Below are 21,882 nucleotides of genomic sequence, written 5' to 3'. Positions count from 1 at the left end.
TGCTGAAAATACTCAACCAGTCTGGCAGCATCCTTGGAAAGAGAGAGAGAAAGCAAGTATTAGAAGCAGAATTGATCTTTTGGGTCACTCAACTGGAAACAGTTTGAGCTCTAACAGCTTTTAAGTTAGTCCAGAGACCGGAAAAGATGGTGAGGGGTGGACAGCAAAGAACAAAAGGGAAAGTCTGTATCCAAGACAGAAGTGAATAACCGACAAGGTGATGATCATGCAAAGAAATGGGAGTGATAATGGGACAAGAAAAGAAACAAAAGTTAGTTTTAAAGGAGGTACAAATGACCGCAGCAGAATAATTGCCAACAGCGGTTTTTGGAAAAAATGGGAAAAGTAGTAAAGCTTTGTTTTGCTTTAAAGCCTCCGTGTAGTAAGGGAAGGCCATCACACTTGTTTCTTCTGCAAGTCTTGTACCATCGGCCCCAGTAGTTCTGAGCTGTAACCTCTGGATTATATGCAAGTCCCTATTTCAAACACTAGCAGTCTGGTCCTCAAAGCCTAGACAGCTCAATTCCAATTGGTGCTCCAATTTCTTATTCATTGGTTTGTCCTATTTCAAGTGCCGGCACCACAGTATATTTACTGAGTGTTATTTAACAATAATACAATTCAACAAGACATTCAAAGATTGTCATTGTGTAGGTTCCTTGTTCTTGACTGGAAGCCAATGCAGATTTAGCTTCAATTACAAGGCCGCAGTCTCTATGACAAAGGAATGTTGACTCATTCATGGCACTTCCATATATTTCCTTTCATCTTCTTGATGATCAGGAGAATCAAGCATCGATTGCTGACTCACACAATCATCCTAATGAAAGTAGTCTGTTCTCATTTCTTTGTCCAGATCTGTGTACTGCAGCCAAGAGTTCTCTGATGGAGCTTTGGCAGCTCCATTCACCAGTTAAGACAACTCATGCTAGCGTTGGAACACTATTGCCATTTGATGTCAATTGGAAATGCTGAATTATTAAAACATTTGATAATGATCATGTCTGGTTTGAATTGAGCCCCATGCTTTCGTAATCTATAAATGGCATCGATAAGAAAAGCTTATACTTATATGGCATATTAGAGGGAGTAAAATGTCCCAAGCTGCTTCACAGGAGTATTATAAAACAGCATATGACACTAAACCACATCTGGAGATATGGGGGCAGATAACCAAAAGTATGGTCAAATAGAGAGGCTTTAAGGAACATCTTGAAGGAGGATAAGGAAGGGAGGGAGGTGGAGAAATTTAACATAAAAGCATAGAAGATAGGAGCAGGAGGAGGCCATTTGGCCTTCCGAGCCTGCTCCGCCATTCATTACGATCATGGCTGATCGTCCAACTCAATAGCCTAATCCTGCTTTCTCCCCATAACTTTTGATCCCATTCACCCCAAGTGCCATATCTAACCAGAATATATAATAGAGAATTTCTCTCTTCAAAATTGTCAATTGGATTTAAGAGGTTCTACTAGTTTGCATTTGCAGAGTCCTTCATCCACAAATGTTTTTATTAATCCTGTTCCTAATATACTCCTTTAATTTAAGTAGATTGAAAATTGGATGAGCTTTCTTAAACCTGTAGGTTGCACAAGCTCGATTTATGTCCTGATTACTGAATATCCACATGGTGCAGGAGCAGCAATTTTTACCCCTTTATTTCCTAAATTACACCTTTTGAATTGTTGTTTGCAGTTGATTAGTTACCAGCAGAGTACAGTGGTTCCAGGGTGGGCAAAATATTACCAAGCAGCAAAAAACATTTACAGGATATAAGCAATCTCACGAAACCTGTACAATACAATATAGCTTCCTGTTCTTCAAAGCTATTCTGCTTGTTTTTTTCAAACAGAAGTAGCTGGTACTGTTTGCAGGTTTCTTATCCGGGCAGAAATCCAGGCTCGTCTTGCTCAGAAAGGAATAGGAGTTTTGCACAGCTGCTCATACTTGGCAGAAAGTACCCAGTTTGAATGCAGATTTCACCTTCCTATAGAGCAAGTTGGCCCATTTAGGAGAAACCAAACCAGCTTCAGAAGGAGAAGAAATGTTTGACCATTGCCCAAATGGCCCTGGACAAATCAGAAGAGGAAGAATGGACTAGGAGGTGAAACTGCATTGCGTAGCACAAGCACCAATCGACTCAAGAACAGCTTCTTCCCTGCTGCTGTCAGACTTCTGAATGGACCTACCTTATATTAAGTTGATCTTTCTCTACACCCTAGCCATGACTGTAACACTACATTCTGCGCCCTCTCCTTTCCTTCTCCCCTGTGAACTCCCCTATGCAAGGTGACACGGTAGCACTGCTGACTCACTGCGCCAGGGACCTGGGTTTGATTCCCGGCTTGGTTCACTGTCTGTGTGGAGTTTGCACGTTCTCCCCGTGTCTGCGTGGGTTTCCTCTGAGTTCTCTGGTTTCCTCCCACAGTCTGAAAGACGTGCTGGTTAGGTGCATTGGCTATGCTAAATTCTCCCTCAGTGTACCCGAAGAGGTGCTGGAGTGTGGCGACTAGGGGATTTTCACAGTAACTTCATCGCAGTGTTAATGTAAGCCATACTTGTGACACTAATAAATAAACCTACTCTGAATGGTATGTTTTGTCTGTATAGTGCAAGAAACAATACTTTTCACTGTATCCCAATACATGTGGCAATAATAAATCAAATCAAAGAAGCTGGTGCTCAAAAGATTCACTTTTGAATGCTACAATTCAGATAGGAAGAGACTTTTAAGAGTTATGGTTGGAAGGACCACCTAGTTTATTTTCTCTTGGTGCTGCAGTGTTTGTAAGTATATAAAAGTGGCTGCGAAAGGTGCGCGTCTGTGAACATTTCCGTGGCTTGGGCTGAAATAAAACCCGGTAGGGAAGTGAAAAGGCTGGAGTGTCCCGTCTCACTGCTTAGCATCGGAAGATGGTGCAAAAACTGCGGCTCTGATCAGGAAGCCAACCATGGCAAGGTAAACATTTAAAGATGGTTTGAGTTCTAAATAAATTGGGGGAGGGAAAAATAAACACCTGGGTGTATATTTATTGGAGGATTGCAGCCTGACCCTTGTTTTTTTCTTTCTTCTAATTCATTCACTGGCATTTGGCATCACCCTCAGTATAATTCAGGGACGCAGGGAGGATGCCGGAGGGTGCTGCCTTGGTAGCAAAGCAGAGTGAGTGCCAACAGCAGCAAGCGATATCAGGTTGGCAGGGTGCAGTCAGTGAGATGATACCAAGTAAAACCGACTATTTGACATTCTGGAGCAAAGACTATAAAGACAGTTTTAAAAGCTTTAATCAATGTTTTTATGTTTTTCCAGTTGCTTGACATCCCAGAAGAGCTAATGGATGACCACGATTTAACTGTAGATTACATCCTTACACCTACAAAAGTGATCAAAACTGACTGCAAACGCTCCAAACCTCAAGGAATTATATGGTCAAAGGTTTGCAATCCTTTTTATATAAAAGCAAAACACTGCGGGTGCTGGAATCTGAGACATAAACAGAAAATGCTGGAAAATCTCAGCAGGTCTGACAGCATATGTGGAGAGAGAGTAGAGCCAAAGTTTCAACATTGGCTTTATTCTCTCTCCACAGGTGCTGTCAGACCTGCTGAGATTTTCCAGCATTTCCTGTTTTTGTTGCGATCATAGAAACCCTACAGTACAGAAAGAGGCCATTCGGCCCATCGAGTCTGCACCGACCACAATCCCACCCAGGCCCTACCCCCATATCCCTACATATTTTACCCGCTAATCCCTCTAATCTACACATCCCAGGACACTAAGGGGCAATTTTAGCATGGCCAATCAACCTAACCCGCACATCTTTGGACTGTGGGAGGAAACCGGAGCACCCGGAGGAAACCCACGCAGACACGAGGAGAATGTGCAAACTCCACACAGACAGTGACCCAAGCTGGGAATCGAACCCGGGACCCTGGAGCTGTGAAGCAGCAGTGCTAACCACTGTGCTACCGTGCCACAGTGGTTCCAGGGATCCTTTTTCTTCTCTTTGAGTTGCTGAAAGGAAAAGTTCTGTATCTTTGTCAAAATACTGTTTTCTCCCATTTCCCATTCGTCGGCCAATCCAAGTTCCCCTCAATTCCCAACAGGTTCTTATTTATAGTGAGTCAGCTGGTCAGCTGATCATCACATCATTCTGTAATTGGTTCCATGGTTTACTGGGTCAGCTGACCCTTGCAACTTGTTATCATTGGTCACATTACATCTGATACAAAGTTGTCACCGGTTACATTTTAACACTGAGTTCTCAAAGCTTTAGGGCCAATTAGTGGTCCTCCAGTATAGGAGGAGCTGCAGCCTGCCTTTCCATGTGAGGTGCCCTGTTAGCCACTTCTAAAACTTTTGAATTCAAAAATGGCAATAGCTCCAGGGCCATCATGGTTGGGGGGGGGGAGGGGGAATGCTCCTCCACAGGTGACATGCAAGCCAGGTAGGTAGAAGGGGCCTCCAAGTCTCCCTGAAGCTCTGGCTCCCTGGAATACCACCAGGGTGCTGCCTCCAGGCAACTGCCTGGTTCCCCCAAGCTACTGTAGCCCCACAGACTGACAATGGCCTGTGACAGCCATTAACTCAGCTTAATTAGCTAGCCATGGCTTACAGGCAGGAAGCCCTTTTGATCCCAATCCAGGCCTGATAGTACCAGCAAACTGGAACACTAGCCAATGGCACAAATTTACGTGCCCAGCCTCCAGCTTCCATATATTCTGCCCTGGATGCCTGCAGGTGAACTAAGGTAAATCATTTTGGGCATTTTCACACAGCTTCTCAATTAATATGTGTCCATGGCTTAAAACTGTCCATTTTGAACTGGTTGGTATCAGAAATGGAAATGTCTTGTATAATCCTACAGGGCAGAAGGAGGTCATTCGGCCCATCGATTCTGCACCGGCCACAATCCCACCCAGGCCCTATCCCCATAACCCCATGCATTTACCCTAGTTAGTCCTCTTGACACTAAGGGGCAATTTAGCATGGCCAATCCCCCTAACCTGCACATCTTTGGACTGTGGGAGGAAACCGGAGCACCCGGAGGCAACCCACACAGACACGGGGAGAATGTACACACTCCACACAGACAGTGACCCAAGCTGGGAATCGAACCCGGTTGTGAGGCAGCAGTGCTAACCACTGTGCCACCATGTTGCCCCTTCCTGGTACTATTTCTGAGGTTGGAATGAATACATGGCACAGCATCTATGAACATGGCAGTGCCTGATGCTGGCCCTGAGTGTGAGAAAACCAACCCGTTCATTATTCCAATGAACAAACATGCGTGTTCCTCTCCGAGCCTAGGGAGGTAACAATTGTCGTCAATGCTGCCAAACAGTTGACTTGCCTTCAACACACCAGGAACAGAAAATGCTGGAAAATCTCAGCAGGTCTGACAGTATCTGTGGAGAGAGAATAGAGCCAACGTTTCGAGTCAGGATGACCCTTTGTCAGAGCTGAAGACAATCGAAAGTAGGCTGATATTTATACTTTAAGGGCGAGGAGGGGGGATTGACAAAGATGTCATGGACCATACTCCACCTTAAATGACTTGCCTTATGTGGGCAAATAGTTTTAAACTGTTGCATTGACAGTTCCTCTTGTAGAACTTTGTGAAAATGAAGTACTGAGGTTCATAACGGGCAATTTTCAATTGGTTTGCGAGCCCTTCCCCCACCCACTTTATCCACATGAGAGACAGGCAATGGAAAACAGCTACGAAGGGTGGAAGGAGAGCTTGGCCACACCATGGACCCCCTTGACCTATTTGACACCATTTTCAGAACTTGTAAAAGGCATACTCTTGCCAGAAAGATCAGAAAGGTTGCAAGTCACAACTGGACAACATTGTGGAACCTCATTGACAAGTTTCAAGCACAAATGTGGGATGCCACATACTTGCACTCATTTTACCAGGTATTGAGCAACCTAACAAATGAAGAGACGGCCGGAGGTAGTTGCAGAAACAAGGAGGTACGGTGGCACAGTGGTTAGCACTGCAGCCTCAGAGCACCAGGGACTCGAGTTCAATTCCAGTCTCAGGTCACTATCTGTGTGGAGTTTGCACATTCTCCCCAAATCTGCGTGGGTTTCCTCCGGGTGCTCCGGTTTCCTCCCACAGTCCAAAGATGTGCGGATTTGTTGATTGGCCATGCTAAATTGACCCTAGTATCAGGGGATTAGCAGGGTAAATAGGTGGTGTTACGGGCATATAGCCTGGGTGGGATTGTGGTTGGTGCAGACTCGATGGGCCAAATGGCTTCATTCTGCACTGTAGGGATTCTCTGATTCTATGAAACAGCCTGCAACTTCTCTTTATATGGGAAAGGCTTATATTTTGTCCGATCAGGAGGAGCAGAATTTTATTTTTGTTTCTTAGTCCAACAAAGATGCTGGAGGCTGTTGCTGACTGACTCCCTCTTCTTTCACTGTTAACTGGCAGCCATGCTTACCTATCAAGCAGCCTGCATTTCTCTTCCCCATCTCAGCGTGGTGAGGTTCTGGTGAGCACTCATGGAATAGAATCATAGAATCCCTACAGTGCCATTCGGCCCATCAAGTCTGTGCAGACAACAATCCCACCCAGGCCCTACCTTTGTAACCCCACATAATCCCCCTGACACTGAGGGGCAATCCCACCCAGACCTGTTCCCTGTAACCCCAAGTATTTACTCCACTAATCCCTCTAACCTACACAGCTTGGGACACTAAGGGGCAATTTAGCACGGCCAATCCACCTAACCCGCACACCTTTGGACTGTGGGAGGAAACCGGAGCACCCAGAGGAAACCCACGCAGACACGGGGCGAATGTGCAAACTCCACACAGACAGTGACCCAAGGCCGGAATTGAACCCGGGGCCCTGGTGCTGTGAGGCAGCAGTGCTAACCACCGTCCTCTGCATCCTAAATTAACAATCACTCCCATTGTGTCCTCAGACAAAAGCACACCTTGCTCACGTTAAGCATCTTTTTACCACTCCTTCAGCTGTTGTGTTTTCCCTTTTCTGTTGCCCAGGTGGATTCAGAGATGATGGAAAAAATGCCGATCCTTAAAAGCCTTCGATTCAGGGAGAAAAAAGTGGGAAAGGATGTCACGCTGAAGGACGAAAGGCTGGCAGTGAAGCAAGAACTGCCGGGTTTGTCACACTCAAGAAAATGGTCAGGGAAAGATGGAAGCTCAACGCAGATTAAAGCTAATCCAACTGAAATGACCAAAAATAGTGAAGGCAGTGAAGAACAAATAGAATCTGGTTGCAAAATGCAACCCAGTGTTCCAAGTAGAGTTACTGCAGTTTATATGGGTAACATACCACATAGTCTGAGAGTCAGTGAATTGAAGAATATCTTGAGAGATCACAATGCGCTTCCATTGCGTCTGAATTGGCAGGGTGCCCAGCACAGGGCTTTTCTTGATTACAAGGATGAGGTAACTGCAGAAGATGCTGTAACTTCCCTCGCTGGGCTAAGCATCAGTGGGAGTGCGATTAGAGTGGAGCTTGCCAAGAGTCAGAGAGGCAACAGATCGAGAAGTCAAACCACTGAAAAAACGAGCAAACAGCCGCTCATCTGATTACACACCAAAACTGCCAACATCAGACTTCACATATCTTAAATTGCCTTAAAAGTATTGGTCATATTGAGATGTGTAAAATGCAATGGAGTCAAAGAGCACACATGCATTTCAGGAATAGCCAATGGAATTAGAAATGTTGCCTTGCCTGAGCATGCAAACATCTATTTGGAGCGGCACAATGGTTAGCACTGCTGCCTCACAGCTCCAGGGACCCGGGTTCGATTCCCTGCTTGGGTCACTGTCTGTGTGGAGTTTGCACGTTCTCCCTGTGTCTGCGTGGGTTTCCTCCGGGTGCTCCGGTTTCCACCCACAGTCCAAAGATGTGCTGGTTAGGTGCATTGGCCATGCTAAATTGCCACTTAGTGTCCGGGATGCATAAGTAAGAGGGATTAGTGGAGTAAAGATGCGGGGATAGGGTCTCTTTCGGATTGTTGTCGGTGCAGACCCGATGGGCCAAATGGCCGCCTTCTGCACTGTATGTGATGCAGATATTATCTGCTGGATTCTGTGGGATTCTATGACAAAATACAGACAGAATTTTACACCAGCGGGACTTAATGACCCCACCAAAGGCAAGGGACTTTTGAATGACTCACCGCATTTTATAGGCCCTGCCCTCACTTTGCAGGGCCGTAAATTTCCTACCCTGTGTCCGCCATAACACGATTGCCTTGATAATTGGTTAGCACTGCAGTCTCACAGTGCCAGGAACCCGGGTTCGATTCTGGACTTGGGTGACTGTCTGTGCGGAGTCTGCACATTCTCCCTGTGTCTGCATTGGTTTCCTCCGGGTGCTCCAGTTTCCCCTCTCAGTCCGAAAGATGTGCTGGTTAGGTGCATTGGCCATGCGAAATTGCCCCTTAGTGTCCCAGGATGTGTATGTTGGAGAGATTAGCGGGGTAAGAACATGGGGTTCAGGGATAGGGTTTGGGTAAAATTCTCTATCGGATAGTCAGTGCGGACGTGATGGGTCGAATGGCCTCCTTCTGTACTGTAGGGATTCAATGATTCTATGAATAATAGAAACCAAGTAAAACACTGCACCTGACTTTGTATGTATTTCCTATTCCATTTTATAGAAAGCATCAAGCGGACATTAATGACTTTGTGCACACAAGTTTGATTGGCACATAGGTGAACATCAAAACATTGATTTATTTTTTCTTGATAAGTTTTGTGTTAAGTTCTCTCCCCTTCAGATTACTAACTGGGTGGCACAGTGGTTAGCACTGCTGCCTCACAGCGCCAGGGACCCAGGTTCAATTCTGGCCTCGGGTGACTGTCTGTACGGAGTCCGCACGTTTTCCCTGCGTCTGCGTGGGTTTCCTCCGGGTGCTCCGCTTTCCTCCCACAGTCCAAATATGTGTGGGTTAAGTGGATTGGCCATGCGAAATCACCCCTTAGTGTCAGAGTAAATATGTGGGGTTACGGGGATAGGGCCTGGGTGGAGTTGTTATTGATGCAGACTTGGTGGGCTGAATGGCCTCCTTCTGCACTGCAGGGAGTGTATTTTTCCACAATGTCGATGCTTTTTTTTTGCCAGGAAAATTAATGGAATCCAGCTGTTATTTGTAGAAACATAGTCCATCAGAAATTTATTGTAGTAAGATTTGTTTCACACACATTAAGTGGTCAAAAGGCTTGTAATGAACTAAAGTGAGGGCTACAAACCATGAAGGAAGCATATTTTCTCAGGAATTGAATATCAGGAGAGACATGATGTAATCCTGGAAAAGAAGAGGGTCTCACTGGCTCATTCAGGGTAACAGTCGCGTAGTTTTGTTCCCAGCATATCAGGCCAGGAATCACACTGAGGATGTGCATCATGTCCATTACCATTAGTGATGGACAGAGGCCAGAAAAAGTTTAATAACTGAGGAAAAAAGAGTGTAAAGTGAGAGGGTTAGTAAGGCCATATTTCAAGCAGTTAATTATGTCCAAGTCCTATGAAAGTAGCATGGACCATATGTGCTGTGACCAATGGAATGAAAATGCAAATACTTAGGCCGGAATCTCACCACGGTTCATGCCGGTGGGTGTTTCCCATCCCACCGCAGTGAACGGGGATTTGGCTGGCTGCCAAATTCTCCGACTGCGCTGCAGCGGGAGCGTGGCGCGAACGGCAGGTAAGATCAGACAACGGCTGAGAGAAAATTGGTTAGGACTGCTCTCCTTTAGGGAAAGGATTCTGCCACTTCTACATGGCCTGGCCTTGTATATGTGTGACTCCAGTCTACAACCCACATTTTGCGCCTGGAGTAACTAAGGAGGAGCAACAAGCACAGTATTGAGAGCTTTACACCCACATTCTGAAAAATGGTACCTTCTGAACTGAAATGCATTGCAGAATGAAAAGGGACAGTAGTTTGACAGCTTACCTTCTAGATTTGGAAATGGACTTCTTAAGTGGAGAATATTCTGTCATTTATATTTTCACAGAGAGCCTATGAGTGGAATTTTCCCGTTCTGCCCGCCACAGGAATTGTAGCGGGTGGAGCATGGACCATGCAAAGGTCCGTTGACCTCTGGTCTTGGGGAGAGCGCGACCAGAAAATCCCGCCCTTTGTGTCCATAGGACTGAATGAATAGTTCCGCTTGTTATGCTTCAAAGTGCGATGTTTCATTCTGACTGGGAACTTAAAATTTCTGGTTTGTGTGGTTTCTTGTCGGTGCAGACTCGATGGGCCGATGGCCTCCTTCTGCACTGTAGGGATTTTATGACTTTATGGTTTATTGAACTGCAGATAAGCGCTCAGGCTTGACACATTGTGGCCTTAAAGGGATGCAGTTCCATTTAAGCATCAAAATAATGCATTAGTTGTGGGAAAGTTTCACCAAGTGGGATGAAGATCAGGCAGTTCACAAAGTAGGTGAGTGGTCTCCCCTGCTATGCAATAACGTAGGTTATAGTGTGCCCCGGCCAGAGCAGGTTACCCAGTTGGCAATTTAAATAGCAGCCAACCACTTTAGCTATCGCTCAGGTGACGATTTCTAGCTTCCCTACAGCTCCTTTACCAAAGTGATGCCTGGCACCAAACTCAGGCTACAGTGGCGCTGCAGATTGAGACCTCGTCTTAGTCACCTCTGAGGCCATGTAGCCATTTAAATACCTGGTAAAAATGCCTCCTTGACACTATCGAGTCCCGATTATCCCTTTGTCAATGTGGCCAAATCCAGGGTAGATTCAGACTGTTAAAAGGAGATTTCTACATTTTTTTTGCAAAGGAAACAAAGGTTGGAGAGGGGAGTAAGGAAAATTTTAAACAAAGTCAAATTGAGTGAAATGGTCGGGATCTATTTCGTTATTTTATCTGGTTACCGGTACAGGTACTGAACACTTAAATGAGCAAAATAGTAACAAGTAAATGGCCATCATTAAATACACTAGTGTGAAAAATGTTTTCTGTACCTTGTCAGAAAGTAGAGCATCTATTTCCCTTATTCACTAAGTAGTGAGATAAATGTGACAATCTACAGAATCTGTCCTTTTAAGACTTCCTTTAAAACATCTCCACAGTTAGTATTGTGCATATTTCACCACTAGGGGGAAGCAAGCTACAAGGAAGAGAATGCCATCCTGAGAAGGTTACTCATATCGCTGAAGTCTTCAAAGAATTCTGTTTCTTTAAAGAAGAGATATACTTGTTTGCATTTTGAAATTTGAGTGTCGACATGAAAAATATAACTTATTAGTCTGCTAATTTGGCACAGTGCTTAGCACTGCTGCTGCACAGCGCCAGGGAGCCAGGTTCAATTCTGGCCTTGGGTGACTGTGTGGAGTTTCCACGTTCTCCCCGTGACTGCGTGGGTTTCCTCCGGGTGCTCCGGTTTCCTCCCACACTCCAAAGATGTGCATGTTAGGTTGATTGTCCATGCTCAAATGCCCCTGGGTGTCGGGGGGGATTAGCGGGGTAAATAGGTGGGGTTATGGGGATAGAGTCTGGGTGGAATTGTGGTCGGTGCAGACTCGATGGGCCAAATGGCGGTCTCCTGCACTGTAGGTTTTCTATGATTCTAATTATGATAGTGTTTACAAGTTCCAAGGACAATGTTAATATGATTGCAGCAATATACATCCAATGAGATTCATAAATGGTTAATTCAAGGATAGCTCAATTTAAGCTGTAAGATTCAAAGCTTTCTCAAAGCCTGCAGGCAGAGGGTACTGGTATAGATTTTAAAAATCACCTTCTTGACGTTGTAGAATTCGAGAGGATATTGTCATCCTGCCATTAAACCTTTCCCTACTCAAGTTCAATGAGCTGTATCTAAGCCTGGAAGTTGCACAGAGGTTTTCCTGGTCTGCACTGTAACTTTGGCAAATGCCCCAAAGAAACAGCTTAAAAATGATGGAGTTTAAACTCAGTGTTAAGAACCGGATTGGCCCTGTTTCCCCTGGGTCACCACTGAAGTGAGGGCAGTAAATTGTGCGAACCCCATGGAAATTCCCCACGCCTCGGTTTAATGGGCAAAAAGAAATTTAACACTGACAAATGAAGTGTTGCCTACGAGAAGAAATAATAATAATATAATCGTTCCAACGGACAAAGCCACAGGAAACTTCCCACACTCTGTGCTGTGTTAACTAGTACGTGCCCATGTGGAGAGTATGTGCATCCATATCAGGCAAACAGCGCTCCACCTGTGTGGATTGCTCTGTGCTTTTTACCGGGAGGCTGGGAAGAATAGTGATGGGTTTTCATGTAGCCAGGTGATCAAAGAAATAGAAATGAGCAACTTGGGGATACAATGAAAGGAATGGATTTAGCAGGGAGCGTTTGCAAATAAAAAAATAAACTAAATGCCAATTGTGCAACAAGTTATGGCATTCAACTCATCACTTTTAATGTCGATACAATGTGGAGAAACACTTAAACACTTAAACAGAATGCTGGGATAGGTTATCCCAGTGGAATGAGTTTTTACAGGGCCTGCTAAGGTTTTAGAAACATAGATAATAGGTGCAGGAGTAGGCCATTCAGCCCCTCGAGCCTGCAGCACCATTCAATTTGATCACAGCTGAGCCTGCACTTTCAGTATCCCACTCCCACTTTCTCTTCATAGCAATTGGTCCCTTTAGCCGCAAGGGCCACGTCCAGCTCCCTCTTGAACATATCTAACGAATTGGCCCCAACAGCTTCCTGTGGTAGAGAATTCCACAGACTCACAACTCTCTGAGTGAAGAAATTCTTCCTTATCTTAGTCCAAAAATGTGCAGGTTAGGTTGATTGGCCATGCTAAATGGACCCTAGTGTCAGGGGGATTAGCAGGGTAAATATGTGGGGTTATGGGAATAGGGCCTGGGCGGGATTGTAGTTGGTGTAGACTTGATCAAAGAACAGTACAGCACAGGAAACAGGCCCTTCGGCCCTCCAAGCCTGCGCCGCTCCTTGGTCCAACTAGACCAATCGTTTGTATCCCTCCATTCCCAGGCTGCTCATGTGACTATCCAAGTAAGTCTTAAACGATGTCAGCGTGCCTGCCTCCACCACCCTACTTGGCAGCGCATTCCAGGCCCCCACCACCCTCTGTGTAAAAAACGTCCCTCTGATATCTGAGTTATACTTCGCCCCTCTCACCTTGAGCCCTTGATAGGCCAAATGGCCTCCTCCTGCACTGTAGGGATTCTACGATTCCTGAATGGCTTACCTCTTATTCTTAGACTGTGACCCCTAGTTCTGGACTTTTATAATATGTTGGCCAGAGACCATTTTTAGAGTACTTTAATGTGCCTCTGGTCACGAAGCATGGGAGAGGTTTAGAGAATGACGCAGATATGAAATTAAGATTGCAAAACCTTACATTTTACAGTTCAGAAAGAGAGTTAAGGTCATTGAGGCTTATAACATAGAAAATTTCATAGGTAGGATCAACTTGATATTCATTTGGCATTCATGCCGTTGGAAAAGGATATAATTTTAGCATAAAGTTGAATGAAAAGTAAAAAACAAGGGAAAGAAATCAGGGGCGGCAAGGTGGCACAATGGTTAGCACTGCTGTCTCACAGCACCAGGGACATGGGTTCAATTCTGGCCTCGGGTCACTGTCTGTGTGGAATTTGCACATTCTCCCTGTGTCTGCATGGGTTTCCTCCGGGTGCTCCGGTTTCCTCCCACAGTCCAAAGATATGCGGGTTAGGTTGATTGGCCATGCTAAATTGACCCTAGTGTCAGGGGGATTAGCAGGGTAAATATGTGGAGTTATGGGAATAAGGTCTGGGTGGGATTGTGGTTGGTGCAGACTCGATGGGCTGAATGGCCTCCTTCTGCACTGTAGGGATTCTATGAATCCTTGCTCGTGGTGTGAACTGTGTCTGGAATAATCAATCGGGTAAAGTGGGGTAAAAGATATTCATGGAGTCTACAATGTGGCTGGATAAGGTAAAATACTCAGGGAACTAGCTCAATATGCGAATATTCCTCTTTCCCTTTTTCTTAAGTTCAAGCAAATGCCACGTTCAGTGCCTCAGTGCAGAACAGCCTAACGATAATTGATTATCATGATCCTGAATCCTTGGTTGATGAACTGTGCAGCAACAAGGTCTCTACTCCGTCACCTCCCAGGCTTCCTCCCACCATTTCACCCCTTCATGTGTTTTCCACAAAGTCTCTTTGTCATTGGTATTGCTTGGCAGTCAGTTAGTTTTCAGATTTTTCTTGACTCTGATCGTCACTTAACTGTCAGAGTACAGTGCTTTCAGTTACTAACAGGGTCCAGTCTCAAAAGGGGGTGGTTTGCAGAATATTGTTAGTAAAGCTTAAAGTCTCATTCAGTGTCATTTTTTTATGTAGTGAAAGTGAATGGGTTACTATTTTGAACCAATGCATTTGGAAACACTTTGGACATTTTTACGTTGCTTAGGAACAAGCAGCTTATTCTGTTACTCCAGTAATTCATTGCTGGATTTCCAACTGCATGTCTAAAAGAAGTATTAGGTATTGAAATTTACTACAACTGGACACATTCAAAATCTGGAATATGAACAGAAAACTTTAGGAATTTATCACAGAATCCTACAGTGCAGAAGGAGGTCATTCAGCCCATCAAGTCTGCACTGACCACAGTCCCACCCAGGCCCTATCCCCATAACCTCATGCATTTACCCTAGCTAGTCCCCCTGACACTAAGACAATTTAGCTTGCCCAATCCACCTAACCCGCACATCTTTGGAGCATGGGAAGAAACTGGAACACCTGGAGGAAACCCACACAGACACGGGGAGAATGTACAAACTCAACACAGACAGTGACCCAAGCCCGCAATAAAACCCGGGTCCCTGGCACTGTAAGGCAGCAGCGCTAACCACTGTGCTACCGTGCCGCTCCAGTTATAGCAGACCTTTCAGGATTTGAAAGAGAAAAATCAAGTTTAGGTCCTGGGTGAGACAGTTCAGAAGACAAATTGAACACTAAGCCTATCTTTATTTGTCCTCATACAAAAGGTAGGGACAATATGACATTAATTAGATTTTCTTTTACTTAACTGACCCCTCCCAGCAGGCTTCCTGATTTTTGCGTGGGCTGGGGTGTGTTATATATTGTGATGTGCGAGGCATGATAATTGCTTGCCAATATTCATCTATTCTTTTTCAGATGCGGGGTGATTGGCTGTGTAATTTCCATAAAACTCACCCTTAAGCAAACTAGGAATTAGTGAAAAATGTGAGGAAAGATCAGGTGATCCACTCACCAGAAACTGATGCTGATGTTCCCCCAATCACATTGCTCACCACCCTGTACCAAACATAAAGGGCACCACTTGAGAAATTGGGATTGCTTGGTTCTGTATTTTGTGCGCTACAGGCGTCCAAAATGGTGCCCGCCACTCAAGGCTTGAATTTCCATGCTCCAGCTGTTGCCCTTTCTTGACCTTGCACAGCTGAGCACACATTCAGCAGCAGAAAGGACTCCTCCAGCAATGTGACATCATCAAACATATATTGATTAGTTGTCAGTTGATTTCTTCTGGCTGTTGCTTCAATTCTACAAGTGTTTGGTTCTCTCTATAACGTCAAAGCCATGTGGAGTGGTGTGGAAGATGCTGAAGTTTTTGCTGACTCCAGGACTCCTGCACAAACCTAGTAGCCATTCCCCCTGGAATACAGCGTGATGTGGAGATTGAGCAGAGGTCACACACAGCAGTACAATCTGCTGGAAGAGGATGCGGGAGGGGGGAGGATTTCCAGCAGGAGGCCATCTCCACCGTGCATGTTCAGGGAGTAATTGTTCCACTGTCAGGCACAATGTGTGATGTCCGCACTGCAATCAGGATGCCTTTACTCTAATCTGTCAGCTGCTGCAACGTCAGAGCAGTGCTATGACCACATGGTCCCTCCACCCACATTGCACCTGCCTTTTAAGAGGTGCAGATTAGTTTTAAGCAGTTTAGGCTCATTTTAATTGGTGCTGGCCACTCAATATTGGCTACCAGCTGATGCATTCAGTCAAACAACAGCATGCCTTGTGCTTGTTCGACGTTGAAATAATTGAAATGAACAGACAGCATGAAGTCACTATGTTTCTTGCATTTCAATCAATGAACATGGCCAAATTGTGTGTCACGATCACCACAGTAATTCTCAGGTGCTAACTGAATTAACCCCCAAAGGGCTTACTGGCATGATATCTTCACGTTTTGGCAGCTCCAGTTGTCTTTGTTGCTCTGTGGTATAGGGTATATTCACTACAACCTTAATGGAAAGCATGAAGTTAAACCTGCTTTCTTTAGACACCCATTTTACAAACCAAACATTTGCACAAGTGCAAGGCACATGATACTCTATCAGTAACTTCACTTGTAAGAATAATTTATCTTGGAGTCTTGACAAGCTTTGGGTACAGGCACACAGAGTATGCATGCAGTGCTTCTGTAAGTGCGCAGTTTAAAAATTGTGGGGCCAGCGGAAGTGGTTTGCGAGTCTTATTCCACTGATTCAGTGTCACCTTCTGCTGCAAGTTCCTTTCTGCGGGGCACATTTGTCATTATCTTCATGAACTAGATCCACAGTGAAACCAGTTTAAAAATCTCCTTTGATTTTTTTTTCTTGCTTTCCAAAAGTATTTCTAAAAGACAATCAAGAAGCAAATTTTTAGACTGAAAAATATTTCCGTGTCCATATTGTTTGATTCGATTCCATGCATGTTCCATTTCGATGTGATCATAACAGTTAAGAGACATTAAAATTGTGAATAAACTAGAATAATGTTTCCTACACTTTACTGAACCTCATCCGAATGGTTATGCTCAAAATGCATCAATACAAATGTGAAACTGAATCATCCAAAGCTGTAGTTGCCTGAAACCTGTACAGTGGGTTAATCGTAGAGTCATAGAATAGAATCATGGGGACCCTACAGTGCAAAAGAAGGCCATTCGGCCCATCAAGCCCACACTGACAACAATCCCACCCAGGCCCTATCCCTGTACGCATCGCATTTATCCTACTACTCCCCCTGACACAGGGTCAATTTATCATGGTCAATCCACTGAACCAGCACAGCTTTGGACTGTGGGAGGACACCGGAGCACCCGGAGGAAATCCACGCAGACACGGAGAGAACATGCAAACTCCACACTGTCACCCAAGGCCGGAATTAAACCGGGTCCCTGGCACTGTGAGGCAGCAGTGTTAACCACTGTACCACCATGCCACCATCCCCATTCTTCTTCAATTCCCTGCCTGAAAGCAGATCTTTGAAAATTATTCACCAAACCGTAGTCAAATGCTATGATTTTTGCTATGGTTTGAGTAAGGAGGCAGGTTCTGGATCTGCATCACTCCCAGAATGTGAATCAAACTCCTTTGTATTGGCACTAATCTGATCCACACAAGTATAGCCCAGCCAATTGAGCTAACTGTGCCCCAACCCTTTCCACCACTCTCTCACCACCCCCAGTTGGGTTAATATGTCAATTTAAAATGAAATACATGAGTTTTGTTTATTAGTGTCACAAGTAGACTTATGTTAACACTGCAATGAAGTCACTATGAAATTCCCCTAGTCACGACACTCCAGCAACTGTTCGGGTACACTGAGGGAGAATTTAGCATGGTCAATGCACCTAACCAGCACGTCCTTCGGACTGTGAGAGGAAACTGGAGCACCCGGAGGAAGCCCGCGCAGACCTGGGGAGAACGTGCAAACTCCACACAGACAGTCACCCAAGGCTGGAATTGAACCTGGGTCCCTGGCGCTGTGAGGCTCCAGTGGCACCATGCAGTACTGGATTCAAGGGTTGGAAACCTGAAATGATATTAGAAATTAGGGAATCAGGGGTGGGAAGCACAGTTTGGAGCTGCAAGATGCGAGAGAGAGGAGTAGAATCATAAAATCATACAGTGCAGAAGGAGGCCATTTGGCCCATCAAGTCTGCACTGACCACAATCCCACCCAGACCCTATCCCCATAACCCCATGTATTTACTCTAGCTCATCCCCCTGATACTGAGGGCAATTTAGCAGAGCCAATCCACCTAATTCTCACATCATTGGAGAGGGGGGGGGGGGGGGGGGGGAACCCACGCAGACACGGGGCAAACGTGCAAACTCCACACAGACAGTGACCCGAGCTTGGAATTGAACCCGGGTCCCTGGTGCTGTGAGGCAGCAGTGCTAACCATTGTGCCACCCAGTATACATTGGCAATACGGTAGTTATTTATCAAGGTAATGGAGTGATTGAGGCTAGGACTGCACCAAAGCGAGAAAACTGACTCAGAGTTGTGGAATGGAAACAAGAAGTTATAAAGAAGAAAAGCACTATCATGAATAATAACACTTTGAACTAAGCTCTGGAAGAAAAGAATAACCAACAATGATGATCAGCCACTCCACATATTAAATTGCAAGCTGGCTGGGTGTAATGACCCCATTTTTCCTTCTAAGCTTACTCTGATTTTTCAACAAAATTTTTTTTGTGTGATTTTCCATAGGGGGAGATTATATTGTCCTCTCTGTGCCATTGTTTAATAATTTTAAAGTATTGTCTTGCTTTTGCAAGGGTAGTTCTGCAAAACAACTATTGTGGATTTTGTTCACTATTATTTTCTAAATGACCTTCTATTTATCTTTCACCCTTGCAATTATAGTTTAATTTACAGAGTGGGTTGTGAACTGTTACTGTACAGTCTGAAATTGTTGTCGTGAATTGTACGGCTAAACTTGTCCTGCAGATTATGGCTGGAAATTTGATATGATACCACATGGCGTTAGTTTTGGAAAAGTTCAGAATTTGAGATTATCCATTTATTATATCACTTTTTGGAAGGATGAACCTACTCAGAATTTTCAAATCCCGGTAAAAATCAGTAACATTGACACCAGTAATACTGGAGTTCCATTTTAAGGTATACAAGACCAGTCAGACAATTTTTACCAGTTACCTTTCATTTCCAAGTTTAATGTTATTTTTCCTTTTTGGGAGGTGCACACAAATGCACCTTCATTCAAAACAGAGCAAAAAACACCACTTGTCAAGCTTTCAAACTCTCTTGTTGCACATTTCTACTCTATTTTTGGGCAATGCTGATGCTGCAATTGCACAGCCTCTGCAACGAAAAAGGAGGAACAACTTTAATGCAGATCCTGGCTGGGATTCTCCGACTGCGGTGAATGGAGTTTTGTCTGAGCGTCAAATTCTCCATTCTCGTGGGTGGCACGGTGGCACAGTGGTTAGCACATCTGCCTCACAGGGCCAGGGACCCGGGTTTGATTCCCAGCTTGGGTCACTGTCTGTGCGGAGTCTGCTCGTTCTCCTCGTGTCTGCGTGGGTTTCCTCTGGATGCTCCGGTTTCCTCCCACAGTCCGAAAGACGTGTTGGTTAGGTGCTAAATTCTCCCTCAGTGTACCCAAACAGGCACCAGAGTGTGGCGACTGGGGGATTTTCAAAGTAACTTCATTGCAGTGTTAATATAAGCCTACTTGTGACACTAATAAATAAACTTTAAAACTTTAAACAGTGATGGGGGGGTGAACGAGATCAGAGAATCCTGGCCCCTTTGAGTTGGAAACTGGAGGATAAGCAAATCTCCTTTGTAGATCTGAGCAAAAGTGAAGAGGAAAGGAAGGTCAGCAGGTAAAAGTCAAAGTCGTGTATGCTAACTACTATCAGAAGAGAGCAGTTAGTGCATTTAATGGCCTGTGAATGAGGTTAGCAAAGGCTTCAAAGTAGTGAAAATGTGTTGGATGACATATAAAGTTCATCTCAGTCAGGGAGCCAAAAGGCATTTGAAAGCCAAATGAATAGTAAAACCATTGAGTCATGTAGTGATACATAACTACTGTATTGCCAGTGTATACTGGGGGAATTTTTGATCTACCTGTGCCAACCTCAGTTACCATTTTGACCTTCATAAATTTCAATCTTGTGCCTGTTTGAACTGTAATGGCAGCTATTTCTGGTGATGTATTAAGCCAAGCACTGCAAGGCATGGGATTTCCTGGCATTGTGCAGAGTAGAGAGGAATGGGAAGTCTCTCCCCTGTACAATGTTCAACTCAGCGCGAGCTATGGGAACAGACACCAGTGCAGTACAACCAGACCCAGATAGAGGAGAACAGAAAATACTGAACATCTGAAATAAAAACAGAACATGCAGAAAATTCACAGCAGGTCAGTTACACGTGTAAAGGAAATTTCAGGAGTATAGCCTTTGTCATAACTCATGTTGATAGCTAACAGATTGAACAGGAGCTCAACTTTGCACCTTTTTTTGGTCAAACGTACAGTTCAGTTTACAGTTTGACACTATTTTGTGAAATGTGTTGTGTGCGTTGCCAATAAATTAAATTGCATTAATAATATTGACTGGCGCTGTGAAGCATTATTGTGTCCATCTTCTTTTGACCTTTATGAACACCAGTCTGACATTTGGCTACTGGATACTAAATCGGTATTGCGAGAATGTTAATTTGTTAGTTAATTATTTATCTTTCAGAGTCAAAGATCTTGCAATGTGCTGTCAATTATGTATTTATATTTCTGCTGTGTTACACTACTGTTCTTGAGGCTTTCCTTCTTGTCTCCTTACTCTTTCCTCCGCACAGTAACACTTTGAAACTTCCCATAATTAATGTCTTTGCTGTGCGGTGCTCGATATAAATTCCTGATTACACCTAAGTGACCAAGCACCCTTTTTGCTTTACCTCCATTAGCTCTGTGACACTTGGCACACCTTAAACATTGTGCAAAGAGTGAATTCATTAATGAGAGATGAGGAAAATTAATGAGTGGACCGCACGAATGGAAGAATATCACCTTAACTGATGGAGTTTAAAATAAAGCCCAACCAAAGCAGCAGGTTTGGTTTATATTATGACTACAAAATATGTCAGTAGTTGGATTCCTCCAGTTTATCCATGAACATTCTCCTCACCAATTTTTTCTTAATATTGCAAAGCTTCAAATAGATTATTTTATACAACTAAAATATTTGTTAAAAAGAGTAACAATTATTTTAAAAGTTGAGTCTAATGAAGGAAATAGAATATAATGTAAACATCTGTGAGAATCGTTCAGGATATTTAGTTGAGTTACAGAAAAACTATGAAAGGTCCACAATGTGCAATTTATATTGTTAGTTTCATCATCTGAAAAAATGCAATTATAGAAATGTAATTTTTGGCTCTCATAGGTTTGCATAGTCACAGTATAAGACCATAAGATGTATGAGTAGAAGTAGGCCATCCGGCCCATTGGGTCTGCTCCACCATTCAGTGAGATCATAACTGATCTGATATGATAAACCTCAACTCCACTTTCCCACCTTATCCCCATAACCCTTGATTCCCTTACTGATTAAAAATCTGTCTATCTCGGCCTTGACGACCCAGCCTCTACAGCCTTCTGCAGTAAAGAATTCCACAAATTCACTACCCACTGAGAGAACAATTCCCCCTCATCTCTGTCTTAAATGGGCAACCCCCTTATTCTGAGATTATGTCCTCTGGTCCTAGACTCTCCCACAAGGGGAAATAACCATCTTTTCATGCAGATCAAAACCATGTCAATATATTTCAAATGCAGTGCTACCTTTGGACTTTACATAAGCAAAGATGGTAGATACATGGCAAGATCCCACAAACTGCAAAAACTTCCATGGTCAGCTGAATTTGGTGAAGTTGGTTGAGGGAGAATATTAGCCAAGAAGTATATATTTAAATGACTGGGAAACCAGACAGAAGCTTAGTTTAATATCTCATCAGAAGGATGGGGCGGCATGGTGGCACTGCTGCTTCACAGCACCAGGGATCCAGGTTTGATTCCCGTCTTGGTCACTGTCTGTGTAGAGTTTGCACCTTCTC

The 21,882-nt window shown here is 44.3% G+C and overlaps 1 protein-coding gene across 3 annotated transcripts in view; it reads left to right on the top strand.

The window, feature by feature from the left end:
* mthfsd (methenyltetrahydrofolate synthetase domain containing) overlaps positions 1-8,725 on the top strand; it is a 54,841-nt gene extending 46,116 nt beyond the window's left edge. For 2 of the 3 annotated variants that reach the window (XM_078210222.1, XM_078210224.1), the window contains exons 7-8: positions 3,311-3,436; positions 7,025-8,629. In XM_078210222.1, the coding sequence (XP_078066348.1) occupies positions 3,311-3,436; positions 7,025-7,579 (681 nt within the window). In that variant the 3' untranslated portion in view covers positions 7,580-8,629. Of the gene's footprint in view, positions 1-3,310; positions 3,437-7,024 lie in introns of all 3 variants that reach the window. The other variant, XM_078210223.1, reaches the window with a different exon arrangement.
* The last annotated feature ends 13,157 nt before the right edge of the window (positions 8,726-21,882 follow it).

Source organism: Mustelus asterias, chromosome 4 (assembly GCF_964213995.1).
Source record: "Mustelus asterias chromosome 4, sMusAst1.hap1.1, whole genome shotgun sequence".
Lineage (NCBI taxonomy): Eukaryota > Metazoa > Chordata > Chondrichthyes > Carcharhiniformes > Triakidae > Mustelus > Mustelus asterias.
This window is presented reverse-complemented; position numbering and strand designations above follow the sequence as displayed.